This window comes from Notolepis coatsorum (genome assembly GCF_963971535.1).
Source record: "Notolepis coatsorum genome assembly, chromosome: 14".
Taxonomy (NCBI): Eukaryota; Metazoa; Chordata; class Actinopteri; order Aulopiformes; family Paralepididae; genus Notolepis; species Notolepis coatsorum.
In genome coordinates, this window is record NC_140178.1 from 21,717,155 (window position 1) to 21,731,924 (window position 14,770).

The following is a 14,770-nucleotide window of genomic DNA, read 5'->3' on the forward strand; positions in this document are numbered from 1 at the left end:
GCGCCATCTTGGGGCTCGGGATGTCATTCTACTGAATGAGCCCTTTAGGAGTAAATAATTGTAGTCCGACAGTGCAATGGGCCCCAATTCAACGTCAAAGCTATCAAATAGTCTGGGATGCAAAAACATAATCTATTCTAGAAAATGTCCTGTGTCTTGCTGAGAAAAAGGAAAACTCTTGCGCCGTTGGATTGAGCGATCGCCACAAATCATTTACTCCTGTATCCTTGGACCAGGCTTGTAGTGCCTCAGAGGCCCGTTTCTGGTCATAGGTTGTGGTGAGACTAGATTTATCAATCACGGGATCCCAGATGGCATTAAAATCCGCACCAATTATAAATGAATACTCAGGGAGATCTAGCATCGCTCTAGTGCAGACCTGGGCATGATTCTGACCGGCCCGTGAAAGATTACATGATAATAAAAAAAAAAAAAAAAAAAAAAAAAAAAAAAAAAAAAAAAACTTCATGTCAATGTTTACACGCACAATATATACGCTTAGGAGACATGCTCAGAAGATGTTGGTTCTCTTTGGATCCACCTACATATGTGAACAGACACTCAGTCATGACGTTTACCAAGTCCAGGTACAGATCCTCTCTCACTGATGAACATCTGGCAGCTGTGCTTCGCATCTCTACCTCAGACATGCAACCTGACTTTGATGGACTTGTTAAAGCTCAACAGAGACTGGATTTCTCACACTGAATGAAAAAAAAAGAACTGAAGAACACTAAAATGTGGAAATATAACAAGTGAAATGGGACTTTTTTTTGCACAGTTCTGAAAACATTAAATGTTTAATATAGGCATGTAAAGTAAAAAAGGCTACAAAACTGGGACACTTTTCTTTAGTTCAGTGACATGTCTTGTTTATTTTTGCTATAAGATGATGTGATGTCTTTAGAAAGCTAAGAAAATCCTTGTTTCAATAGTATATGAAACTCAAAATGCCCTTTGTTATTAATGTCATCAAAGAGAAGTCGCCTATTCTCAGTCCTTGCCCCACAATGGTGGAATGAACTACCCACCCCAGTTAGGACAGCCGAATCACGTCCAATCTTTCGCCGTCGACTAAAGACGCACTTCTTCAACCATTATCTGAATTAAAAAAAAAAAAAAAAAAAAAAAAAAATCTAACCCTAACTAACCGTACTGTCATGCACTTGTCCTAATAAACTAACCTACACTGTAGCACTCAACACTTTGATGAACATTGTTGCTCAGCTGATAGAGTTGTGCCCTTCCTGATGGCTTGTCGTACAGAACTTGTAAGTCGCTTTGGATAAAAGCGTCAGCTAAATGACTAAATGTAAATGTAAATGTAATGTTTCACATTTTGTTTATCATTTTGGAAATAAATTCTATTTGAATAAATGATATTTTTGAAAGCTAACCCCACCATTTAATTGCCAAAATAATAACATACACTCTTACCAGGGGTCAAAACAATGCCATTTACTGCTTTTTATATAGAAATAAAATGTATATTATGCATAATTGAGTTTGGAATTTTGGCCCTGCCCCCCAACATATTTTCAGTTGCTCATTCGGCCCCCTGGGAAAAATAATTGCCCACCCCTGCTCTAGTGAGTGAAGCGTAGAAGTTAGCGTTATAAACATTAGGGGCGTAAGCCGCTACCAATGCAATTTTCCTGTTTAAGTAATCTATCTTAGCAATAGTTACTCGACCATCTGCATCAGACCACACGTCCAACAATTTTATATTCAACTTCCGTTTCACTACTATAGCTACACCACAGGATTTGGTGCCAAAGGAGGAGTAGCTTATGTTTTGATATACTTTATCCGCCAGCTTTACATTGTCAGCCAATAAAAGATGCGTTTCACTTAAAAGAGCCACATCAACCTGTTGTCTTTTCATCCATGTTAAAACGCTTGTGCGTTTATGATGCATATTGAGACCTCCTGTATTCCAAATCAAGATATTTAAATTAGCCATAGTCTAAACAGGTTGCCGTATGTCTGAGTGTAATTCGTCTGGAGTAGCATTTCATAATTGATATATATCCAACTGTTAAGGTCCTGTTGAGATCCGAGCTTGAGCATAAAACGAACATATAAAACAAAAAGACATAATAATAGGGGATTATATGTCGTTCTGTAGTTCTTTAGTAACAGCGTGTGGTCTGGACCAGGGTAGTTCTGTAGTAACAGCGTGTGGTTTGGACCAGGGTAGTTCTGTAGTTCTGTAGCAACAGCGTGTGGTTGGGACCGGGGAAGTTCTGTAGTTCTGTAGCAACAGCGTGTGGTTGGGGCCGGGGCAGTTTTTTTTTTTTAAGATTTATTTTTTGGCGTTTTATCGCTTTATTGCTACTGGGCAGTCCAGTAGAGAGAGACAGAGGAGGAATGGGAGACAGAGTGGGGGGAAGACATTTGGCAAATAACGACGGGTTCGGGAGTCGAACCCGGGTCGGCCGTGTCGCGGCTGAGCGCGCTATGTGGTTCGCCACTGGGGCTACCCCAGGGGGGGCCGGGGCAGTTCTTACCATCCTCTCGTAGGGGTCGTCGGTGCGGTTGGCGATGTCCAGCAGCTCAGTGTACTCCAGCTCCTCACTCATCCTCTGCAGCAGGGAGAGCGGCTCGTTGAGGGCAGCCGGCATGGAGATGCGGGACAGATCCTTACCGATGTTGTTGTACAGGATGTTCATGATGCCAATGTGGCTGTTATCGGCTCCGTGGGCGGGGAGGACCACACGGCGGCCTGGAGCAGACAAAATCAATTCATATTAAATAAAAAGGAGAATGTGTTTTGTCTCGTCGTAGTAGTCTTTGGCTCAATCTCAAAATGTTATTTAGTGACGGGAGGAAAATGCCATATGTACTCCTTGCGGTTTGGCCAGGGTTTAAAATCGTCAGATTAACAAGATGTTCAGGGTTATTGCCCTTGGTGATGAGGGGCACACAAGCAATACATTGGCTTTAATAAATCAATTAGATATTTTTGCAGCCAGGAACACTGCTTACTTAATATACTGCCCAGTTTGTTTTTCTACTCCTGGGTGTGGGTTAGCAGGGAAGGTTAGCACTTAGCAGGGAAGGAAATAATTCATTACAGTGTTGGTGTGTGTGCTACTCCCACAAACATGACCTGTTCAGTACAAGGGAAGATGGAGCTCTAATCTTGAATGAATACGATCCATTATCACCAACAGTAGTTAACTCAAGGTATATTAACACCAACAGTAGATAACTCAAGGTCTATTAACACCAACAGTAGATAACTCAAGGTCTATTAACACCAACAGTAGTTAACTCAAGGTCTATTAACACCAACAGTAGGTAACTCAAGGTCTATTAACACCAACAGTAGATAACTCAAGGTCTATTATCACCAACAGTAGTTAACTCAAGGTCTATTAACACCAACAGTAGATAACTCAAGGTCTATTATCACCAACAGTAGATAACTCAAGGTCTATTAACACCAACAGTAGATAACTCAAGGTGTATTAACACCAACAGTAGGTAACTCAAGGTCTATTAACACCAACAGTAGTTAACTCAAGGTCTATTAACACCAACAGTAGTTAACTCAAGGTCTATTAACACCAACAGTAGGTAACTCAAGGTCTATTAACACCAACAGTAGATAACTCAAGGTCTATTATCACCAACAGTAGTTAACTCAAGGTCTATTAACACCAACAGTAGATAACTCAAGGTCTATTAACACCAACAGTAGATAACTCAAGGTGTATTAACACCAACAGTAGGTAACTCAAGGTCTATTAACACCAACAGTAGTTAACTCAAGGTCTATTAACACCAACAGTAGTTAACTCAAGGTCTATTATCACCAACAGTAGTTAACTCAAGGTCTATTAACACCAACAGTAGATAACTCAAGGTCTATTAACACCAACAGTAGATAACTCAAGGTCTATTAACACCAACAGTAGACAACTCAAGGTCTATTAACACCAACAGTAGATAACTCAAGGTCTATTAACACCAACAGTAGTTAACTCAAGGTCTATTAACACCAACAGTAGATAACTCAAGGTCTATTAACACCAACAGTAGATAACTCAAGGTCTATTAACACCAACAGTAGGTAACTCAAGGTCTATTAACACCAACAGTAGATAACTCAAGGTCTATTAACACCAACAGTAGATAACTCAAGGTCTATTAACACCAACAGTAGATAACTCAATGTATATTATCACCAACAGTAGATAACTCAAGGTCTTATTTCCAGTGATGATGTTGATCAGTAGTCATTTCTCAGCACAATCAATGCCGTTCCTCATACCAGCTCCAGGTACTTAGGCAGCGCAGATTCTCATTGAGAGGGCGTAGCGTGTGGAAGGATCACACTATCCCACTCAAGTCCTATCCGCGCTTAGCAGGCGCCCCGACTGAACTGTAGGAGTCGCTGTTTACAACGACCCGGACCCACCCCGCCAGCTTCTCCCACCCTCTAATACTGCCAATTGTATTAGTGTGAACGGCCAGCCAAGCTGGTGACAACCCCGGCGCTGTGAGCTGGATTCGAACAGGCGAATCTAGCCACTCCGGGGTTTGGTGACGAACGCAATCTCCGTTACGCCACCTGACCGCCCCTCCACCCCACTGTCTTAGCATTAGTTTGTGGCCAACTATCCAGAGCTAGTATGATGAACAGCATGGATTATCCGAGGCTAATTATGGGGAACTGTGCTGCGAAAGGGACGGTAGTGATGTCATACTAGTATTGTGGGCACAGGGTTGGTAGTGATGTCATACTAGTATTGTGGGCACAGGGTTGGTAGTGATGTCATACTAGTATTGTGGGCACAGGGTCACGGTTAGGGACGGCAGTGATGTCATACTAGTATTGTGGGCACAGGGTTACGGTTAGGGACGGTAGTGATGTCATACTAGTATTGTGGGCACATGGTTACGGATGGTAGTGATGTCATACTAGTATTGTGGGCACATGGTTACGGATGGTAGTGATGTCATACTAGTATTGTGGGCACAGGGTTACGGTTGGTAGTGATGTCATACTAGCATTGTGGGCACAGGGTTACAGTTAGGGATGGCAGTGATGTCATACCTGTATTGGTGGTTTCAAGAAGGGGTTGGTCAGGGGCGCTGGACACGCTGTTCCGGTACTTGATGGTGGCGGTAGCTGAAGAGAAGAAGTAGTCAGAAAGCAGTGATCAAATCAATAAAAACAACCAATCCGACGTGTGAAAAGAGAAACTGTAGTTGCTCTCGATTGGACTTCCAAGTCGCTCTTTGAGAGACTCAAATTCACGCCATGCCACACCCACCTCTGGAACCACATGCGATCTGATTGGCCACTGACGTTTCTGGTCATGTGACATGTGCGCCAATCGTGTGACGCCTAGTTCTGCCACCGGTTAAGCTTATAGGCACTCTTTTGAAGTTGGTTAAGGTTAGAGTTGGTCTTAGAGCATGGCGATAGAACACCAGCCCCGATTCCAAACGCTTAACCTTAACCAACTTCGAAAGAGTCGCCTAAGCTTAACCAGTGATAAACTAGGCGTTAGGTAGTTTGCAGGCTGTTAAGACTCGGAAATAGGCGCATAACTAGGCGTCACACGATTGGCGCACATGTCACATGACCAGAAATGTCAGTGGCCAATCAGATCGCGCAAACCGAACGCGGAAGTACAACCCCATTAGGGAAAGTATTCACGCCCCCGGGACACAAACCATGAACAAACACTAATCACCACTCTCACTTATCACCACCACTAGTCACACACGCCTATTATAGCTAATTAACTGGACTATTAAATAGTCCAACGTTTTGCTAATGTATAATCGTTGGCTAAATGAGAATATACAAAACGTACAGTGAGAGATGGATACAGGGAGGGACAGCGAGAGCGCGAAAGACTGTCCCCTTCACTTGGGGCTGGTAGTAACGTTTTCCCCACAAAATAAATCAACAATTCCAAATGAAAATGCAAGTAAAGTCTCGCACAGAGGCTCTGCTGTGAACGGCTCCAGGGTGAGTTTTTTGTCAGCTTAGTATGTCGAGTTAAGTATTAGCGTTGTTGGACCCTATGGCAGTCACTTATGTTATGTAAATTTGATTTGAAAAAATTTAAACAACCCGCTGGTAATTTTCTTTAGATATCCAACATGCTCTCACACTGCCATAGATATACAACATGCTCTCACACCGCCATAGATATACAACATGCTCTCACACCGCCATAGATATACAACATGCTCTCACACCGCCATAGATATCTGAATGAATTAATGAATGAAAACTTTATTTAACAGATTGCAGAATGGGTACAATACAGTACGGCTCAATACATACAATTGTTAAGGGGATGCAGACCTGAGAAAGACGTTTGTCTTGTTTCCATCAGGGTCCCCCATTTTCAATTCATAGACATTTATGACACACACAACATGCATGACATTTATGGCATAGGGACATATAGGTATTTAGTACTGATACATTTGTGACATAAGCGGTATTCAAATATACAGTACTGTTACCCCTAGATCCTAGACAGAGTATATACATATGATGGGGAGGGGACTGTACATTAGGAGGGGGTGGGTGGGTGGGAGGGAAATATACATACGGCGGGGAGGGAATATATACATGCGGTGGGGAGGAGACTGTCTATTAGGAGGTGGTGGGGGTTTTGGGCATTTACAGTGGCCAGTTTCGAATTGCAGCCTCCCGTAGGAGCTCTTTAAGAGCGGTTTTGAATGTGGGCAGGGATTCACATTCCTTTACAGCTTTGGGTAGGGCGTTCCACATTGTTGTGGCATAATTGCGAATCGTGTTTAGTCCCTTGTTTGAGCCGAATCTGGGTTTAACATGATTTGTTGAGCTTCCTCTGGTGTAGTGGTTGTGGTATTCACTGACCTTTGGGAAGTATTTTGACATGTACATGGGCACCCCGGTCGTATAGTGTATCTTGTAGACCAGGCCCATTGCAAGTTGCTGTACTCTGTCGTCTACTATAAGCCATCCTAGGTTGTCAAAGTGGGCAGGGGTGAGGTGGGTTCTGGGCTTCAGGTCAAGCAGTAGTCTGACCAGTTTGTTTTGTGATGTTTGTAATTTTGTTTTAAGCGCCTTTGAGGTGCTTTGGTACCATGAGGTGCACGCATAGTCATAGTACCCTTGAATGAGTGCTCCTGCCAGAGTCTTCAGGGTATTCTTGTTTACCAGAGAGGAGATCCGGTACAAGAATCTAGTTCGTTGGTTGACTTTTTTTATTACATTGGATGCCATTTTGTCACAGGAGAGATTTGCCTCTAGGATGGAACCCAGGTAGGTAATTTCGTCTTTCCTTGTGACAATATTGTCACCCACTGTGACTGAGAAGCCGTCGGTCTTGCTTTGTTTGTTATTTGAACCGAAGAGAATGGACTCCGTTTTGCCCATGTGTAATGATAGTTTGTTATCAGCGAGCCATATGCAGATTTTGCCTAGTTCCGTGCTGAGGGTTTTTTCAACCTGCAACTTGTTCTTGTCAGAGACCAGCAGGGCTGAGTCGTCCGCAAACAGGAACAAGTTGCAGTCACAGGCTGACGACATGTCATTTGCATAAATTAGGAAGAGTAGCGGTCCTAGTATGCTTCCTTGTGGAACACCACAGCTCACTGTGAGGGGGGGGGGGGATAGAGTACCGTTTACCTCTACCATCTGTTCTCTCCCCTCCAGGTAGGATTGCATCCAGCTCACTGATAAGCTATCAAAACCAATTGCTTTTAGCTTGTCCATTAGAATGGAGTGATTGACAGTGTCGAAGGCCTTTTGTAGGTCCAGCATGACCATGCCGCAGTATTTGCAAGCGTCCACCTCTTGTTTGATGTGGTCGTTCAAATAGAGGAGGCATGAGTCAGTGGAGACTGACGTAATACGTGTACACAATACACCGTCTGATGTAATACGTGTACACACTACACCGTCTGATGTAATATGTGTAGTACACACTACACTGTGATGTAATCAATCAATCAATCAAATTTATTTATAAAGCACATTTCACATGACGCGTGTCAACCAAAGTGCTGTACAGAGGGTAGATACACAAGATACATATAGACAACAATCACACTCCGTTTTATGGGAGGGCACACAGGCAAACACATAGAAAAACAGGGCATGAGTCAGTGAACGGGAAAGGCTAGTAGGTAGAAGTGGGTTTTGAGCCTCGATTTGAAGGCATCTATCGAGGGGGCGAGCCTAATGGAGGTGGGGATGCTGTTCCACAGTTCAGGGGCTGCGATAGCAAAGGCACGGCCCCCCCCTGAGCTTGAGGTTAGACCTCCGGACTGTCAGGAGCCTCTGATCGGCTGACCTGAGGGACCTGGTGTTGGAATAGGGGGATAGGAGGTCTGAGATGTAGGAGGGTGTGTGACCATTAATATGTGTAATATGTGTAGTACATACTACACTGTCTGATGTAATATGTGTACATACTACACTGTCTGATGTAATATGTGTACATACTACACTGTGATGTAATATGTGTAGTACATACTACACTGTCTGATGTAATATGTGTAGTACACACTACACTGTCTGATGTAATATGTGTAGTACATACTACACTGTCTGATGTAATATGTGTACATACTACACTGTCTGATGTAATATGTGTACATACTACACTGTCTGATGTAATATGTGTACATACTACACTGTCTGATGTAATATGTGTAGTACATACTACACTGTCTGATGTAATATGTGTACATACTACACTGTCTGATGTAATATGTGTAGTACATACTACACTGTCTGATGTAATACGTGTACACACTACACTGTCTGATGTAATACGTGTACACACTACACTGTCTGATGTAATATGTGTACATACTACACTGTCTGATGTAATACGTGTACACACTACACTGTCTGATGTAATATGTGTACACACTACACTGTCTGATGTAATATGTGTACACAGAAAACATTGAAGCCTCGCTCACCATGGCCCTCGTCAGGCTCAGAGTTACTGGTGGTGGTGACATCACTGAGCCCTGATTCGTCAGACGCCTCGTTGTCAGACGAGCTCTCGCACACAATCACCTCCCTGGCATCGAAATACTCCGCCATGGACTCGGCGACCGAGGGAGCCCGGTGATGCTGACACCCCATAGAGGGAGTGGTCTGAGAGGAGAGGAGGAGAGGAAGAGGAGAAGAAGGAAAAGATTAGCCAGGTGTAATTTGAGTGAATTAATGCTCACAGTATGCAACTAAAAACAATGATTGTCCTACGTGTCCTTTTACAAACGGGTAAGCATAGGAGTGATGTAAAAGGAGCTACATGTCAATCACACAAGACGCATGCATACGAGACAAGACGCATGCAGACAAGAAAGATGCATGCAGACACGTCAGACACCCACATAATTAGTCACTCAAACCACCACACACACACACACACACATCCACCCTCTCCAACACCCAACGCATGCATGCATTTGTATTACTCGTCAAACTAGTCAGTTCCACCCACTTCAATACATTTCCTGACTAGTCTAAGAGCTAACCTAACCTAATTTTTATTGCGTGGACAGGCAGCAAGGTCTGAGGGCCACGTATCCTGCATTCCTTCAGAGCATAGTACTCCGTGCACGTCCTCAGATTAACACTACATGTCTGAAAGACGCAATAAAGCGATTCAACAGTGGGGGCAGTGTGGATGAGCTGGACGGGCTGAACGCCAAAACTCAACATGGAAAGCTAAAAAAAGGAAACTGGTCAGAGACCTTTTTCTGATGTGATCTGAACATAACCTCCCCAAGTGTAGTCATGTTTTGTTTTTATGTTGCAAAATTCGGATAGCGGAAAGTTCACAAGGAAGATATTCTTCTTCTATATAATTATACGCATTGATTGATTGAAAACTTTATTAACAGATTGCAGAATGGGTACAATACAGTACAGCTCAATACACACAATTGTTAAGGGGATGCAGACCAGAGAAAGACTTGTCTTTTTTACATCAGGGTCCCCCATTTTCAATTCATCAGGACATATATGACATACATGACATACAGATAGACAGTACTGCTACATCTATACATTTATGACATACCAGATTTGCAAATACAGTACCGTTTGTGATACAAAAAGAGTCAAGAAAAGGGAGTATATACATTTGACGTAGAAACTGTACATTGGAGGAGGTTGGGTGGGGTTGTGTGGGGGGGGTTGGGTACATTGGGATATTGACAACCATACTGGGTAATTTACATTGGAGGTGGTTGGGGGGGGGGGGGGGTAGAAACACTGTATAAACAAGCAAAACTGTACATTGGGGGGGGGGGGGGGGGGGGGCACTGTACAAACAAGCAAAATTGTACATTGGAATATTGACAAAACCATACTAGGTAAATTACTGTACATTGGAGGGGGTTGGGTTAGGACATTTACAGGGGCCACTTTCAAATTGCAGTCTCCCGTAGGTGTCCCTTGAGAGAGGTTTTGAAAGTGGGTAGTGATTCACATTCCTTTACAGCTTTGGGTAGGGCGTTCCACATTGATGTGGCATAATTGCGAAACGTGTTTAGTCCCTTGTTTGAGCCGAATCTGGGTTTAACATGATTTGTGGAGCTCCCTCTGGTGTTGTGATCGTGGTATTCACTGACCTTTGGGAAGTATTTTGACATGTACATGGGTACATTGGTCGTGTAGTGTATCTTTTTTTTCTTTTATCCACTTTTTCTCCCATTTTCTATATTTTCTCCCATCCCAATTTCGTATCATCCAATTCAACCCTCCCCTGTCACGAACTCTGTTTCTTGCCTCCCACAAGCCGGCTGCAATGTGGACTAAGTCATACATAGCACAAGTCCCCTCCGGTACTTGAGGTAACAGCAGTCGCATCTTTTCACCTGCGCAGCTCGATCTCTCAGTGGCGAGGAGTAACGCATGGGAGGCTCACACTGCCCCCGACACTTCCTGATTCTACTGCGCAGGCGCACCAACCGACCTGTAGGAGTCGCTGTCCACAACGCCCGATCCCCACCCATCAGTTTCCCACCCCCTGATACGGCCAATGTGTATTAGTATGAACGACCAGCTAAACTGAAAGCAATGTGGAGCGCTGGGCTCGAACAGGCAAGCCCAGCGTCTCCGTCATTCGTGGCGAGCGCCTTGCCCACTACGCCACGTAGCCGCCGTCGTGTAGTGTATCTTGTAGACCAGGCCCATTGCAAGTTGCTGTACTCTGTTGTCTACTCTAAGCCATCCTAGGTTGTCAAAGTGGGCAGGGGTGAGGTGGGTTCTAGGAGTAAGGTCAAGCAGTAGTCTGACCAGTTTGTTTTGAGATGTTTGTAATTTTGTTTTTAGCGCCTTTGAGGTGCTTTGGTACCATGAGGTGCAAGCATAGTCGTAGTACCCTTGAATGAGTGCTCCTGCCAGAGTCTTCAGGGTATTCTTGCTTACCAGAGAGGAGATCCGGTACAAGAATCGAGTTTGTTGGTTGACTTTTTTTATTACATTGGATGCCATTTTGTCACAGGAGAGATTAGCCTCTAGGATGGAACCCAGGTAGGTAATTTCATCTTTCCTTGTGACAATATTGTCATCGGCCAGGGAGGATTCGGCCCTGATCTGCCCCCTAGTGGATAGACCTCTCAATCCTCCAGGTGCACGCAGAAATACACAGGCAAGTACGTGAACAACAGCGTTCAGAGCGCAGACGCATGTCTACTTGTATGCATGCTTAAAAGTATACGAGACAACTAAAAGGACGCAGCCCAAGCACATGCACACCGACACAGAGCTTGGGGGGGAAACACACCTGGTCCTGTCTGATGGTACAGAAGGATTCTTCAGTCGACTCAGATGACCGAGACAGGGAGTGTACTTTGGTCAGACGAGATTGTACGTCAAGCTAGACACACGCACACACGGAACATACACATGGATTGGTAACCCAGTTACATCTGACATCAGCCACATACAGAACAAACCGAGGAAGCTCTCATATAGTCCGAGAAATCATTTAGTCTCTGAATAAAGGCTGCATGTTTGTCCTTTTCAAAGTGTGAGGGAGTGACATGCTGTTTGAGAGAGAGAGACACACACACACAGAGAGAGAGGGACATAGAGACACAAGGGAAGATGGAGTTAACTTTTCTCCATTCATCATTGTGGGTCAGAATCTATCTGTAGAGTATGAAGGCCCATGGTGGCATTGTCCTTTAACTAATTCCGGGCCAACCATGAGATTAGTCGGGTTAACTCGCCATGCGTTCCGTGCCAATCATGAGTATACTCAGGTTTTAATTGTTATTTCTTTTATTAGCGATATCCATTCATTTTTCATCCATACAGCCTGACGTTATCATTGGGAATGAGTCTGAGCTCGCAAAGGGCAAATACCGCCGCCTATCGTCTCCCGGATGGTATTGCACATCATTGGATTGGATGAGACTGTGCATCAGAAAAAACTCCGGTCCGGGATTTCCCTTCTCGGGCAAGCAGTATCGTGTTACCACATTCACTGGCGAGGCTGGGAGCAGGGTTGATTATGCGTTTTGGACTATAACGTTGGATCAATAAACGCAAATAAATATTTGGAATGGCGATCAGGAATTGGATTAATCATTTTGCAGAACATCTGATGTGAGGTAAGGACTCTATTTTACCAGTATTGGGTTAATCGGGTCCTACTAATCACCCCAAAGTACCAGAAAATACCCCAAAGTATACCCCAAAATACCCCAAAGTATACCCCAAAGTACCAGAAAATACCCCCAAAGTACCCCAGAAAATACCCCAAAGTACCCCAAAGTATACCCCAAAATACCAGAAAATACCCCAAAGTACCCTAAAATACGCCAAAATACCCTAAAATACCCCAAAGTATACCCCAAAGTACCAGAAAATACCCCAAAAGTACCCTAAAATACCCTTAAAATACCCCCAAAGTACCAGAAAATACCCCAAAGTACCCCAAAATATACCCCAGAATACCAGAAAATACCCCAAAGTACCCAAAAAAGTATACCCCAAAGTATACCCCAAAATACCCCACAGTACCCCAACATATCCCAAAATACCCCAAAGTGCCTGGAAATATACCACAAAGTACCACAAAATACCTAAAATGAAAAACTAAAATGTGCACATTTTGTGTAATAGTGTAATACTGTAATAGTGTGTAATAGTGTAATAGTGTGTAATAGTGTGCTAGTGTAATAGTGTGCTAGTGTAATAGTGTGTAATAGTGTGCTAGTGTAATAGTGTGTGCTAGTGTGTAATAGTGTGTAATAGTGTAGTGTAATAGTGTAATAGTGTGCTAGTGTAATAGTGTAATAGTGTAATGGTGTGTAATAGTGTAATAGTGTGTAGTGTGTAATAGTGTAATAGTGTGTAATGGTGTGTAATAGTGTAATAGTGTGTAATAGTGTGCTAGTGTGCTAGTGTGTAATAGTGTAATAGTGTGTAATAGTGTAATAGTGTGTAATAGTGTCTATTACACTATTACACACTATTACACAAAATGTGCACATTTTAGTTTTTCATTTTAGGTATTTTGTGGTACTTTGTGGTACATTTCCAGGCACTTTGGGGTATTTTGGGATATGTTGGGGTACTTTGGGGTATTTTAGGGTATTTTGGGGTATTTTCTGGTATTTTGGGGTATTTTCTGGTACTTTGGGGTATTTTGGGGTATTTTAGGGTACTTTGGGGTGTACTTTGGGGTGTACTTTGGGGTACTTTGGGGTATTTTCTGGTACTTTGGGGTGATTAGTAGGACCCGGTTAATCAGATGTTTTTTTCTCCGCCATCGGAGCGTGTGTGTGTGTGACGTTAGCGCTGACCAAGTCATGGAAAAATCAGCCGAAAAATGACAACGTGTTTTGTGTATTCCACTAAAGAGCTATTATCGCGGATTTCTCTGGAATTACTAGAAATCTCCAAAACTATACTCATTCAAAACGGTATAAAATGGAAATGTACCAATGAAAAAACAATCCGTTTCTTACATGTTGACTGCAAGCAAGTCATTGATATTAAGATATAGTTTAAGCGTTCGCAAATTTCCCCATCCTCCCATTGACTAAAGCGCTGGCACGGAACGGCCTAATTTGGTCATATGGGCGTGGCTCTGAATGAGTCAAGGGCTAGGGTTGTCTTTTAAAGGGCTAGGGCCGTCCTAGAGTAGTCCTCTAACGGCTAGGGTCGTCCTTCAATGGCTATGGTTGTCCATTAAAGGCTACGGTAGTCTTAAGAGTAAGAGGGGGAGAAAGAGAGACAGACAGAGAAATAAAGTGTGTGTGGGCATGAGAAACATGGTAAAAAACATCCCACCTTAACCCTTTCACTGCCACACTACAGAAGGTTAACCCTTTACCATCACACTACAGACGGTAACCGTCGGTAGTGTGATAGTAAAGGGTTAACCTTCTGTAGTGTGGCAGTGAAAGGGTTAACATGCTGTTGTGTGGCAGTGAAAGGGTTAACCTTCTGTGTGCTGTCGCAGTGAAAGGGTTAACCTTCTGCGTGCTGTCGCAGTGAAAGGGTTAACCGTTTGGTAGTGCAGCAGTGAAAGGGTTAATCCGGATACCACACAAGCAGGTTTCGGTCTAAGTAACCATGGTAACTGACCACACCCCTTGATGACTCACTCCTCTCTGCTCTATTCCATTTGGTCTCAAACCCCAAAAACCTGTTCAACCATTTCCCTGTCCCTCACATACACACAAGACAAGGGGAGGTGCTAGTTTCAGACACAGGAATGGAAGAGACATGACAGAGAAGAGAGAGGACATAGAGACATGGTAT

The 14,770-nt window shown here is 43.5% G+C and overlaps 1 protein-coding gene across 9 annotated transcripts in view; it reads right to left on the reverse strand.

Moving 5' to 3' along the window:
* LOC311240000 (oxysterol-binding protein-related protein 7-like) overlaps positions 1 to 14,770 on the reverse strand; it is a 90,242-nt gene that overhangs the window by 20,801 nt on the left and 54,671 nt on the right. For 8 of the 9 annotated variants that reach the window (XM_084328486.1, XM_084328492.1, XM_084328488.1 and 5 more), the window contains 4 exons: positions 11,778 to 11,870; positions 8,956 to 9,136; positions 5,066 to 5,140; positions 2,511 to 2,725 (listed from right to left, as the gene is read on the reverse strand). In XM_084328486.1, coding sequence (XP_084184612.1) covers positions 2,511 to 2,725; positions 5,066 to 5,140; positions 8,956 to 9,136; positions 11,778 to 11,870 — 564 coding nt within the window. The remainder of the gene's footprint in view (positions 1 to 2,510; positions 2,726 to 5,065; positions 5,141 to 8,955; positions 9,137 to 11,777; positions 11,871 to 14,770) is intronic. The other variant, XM_084328491.1, reaches the window with a different exon arrangement.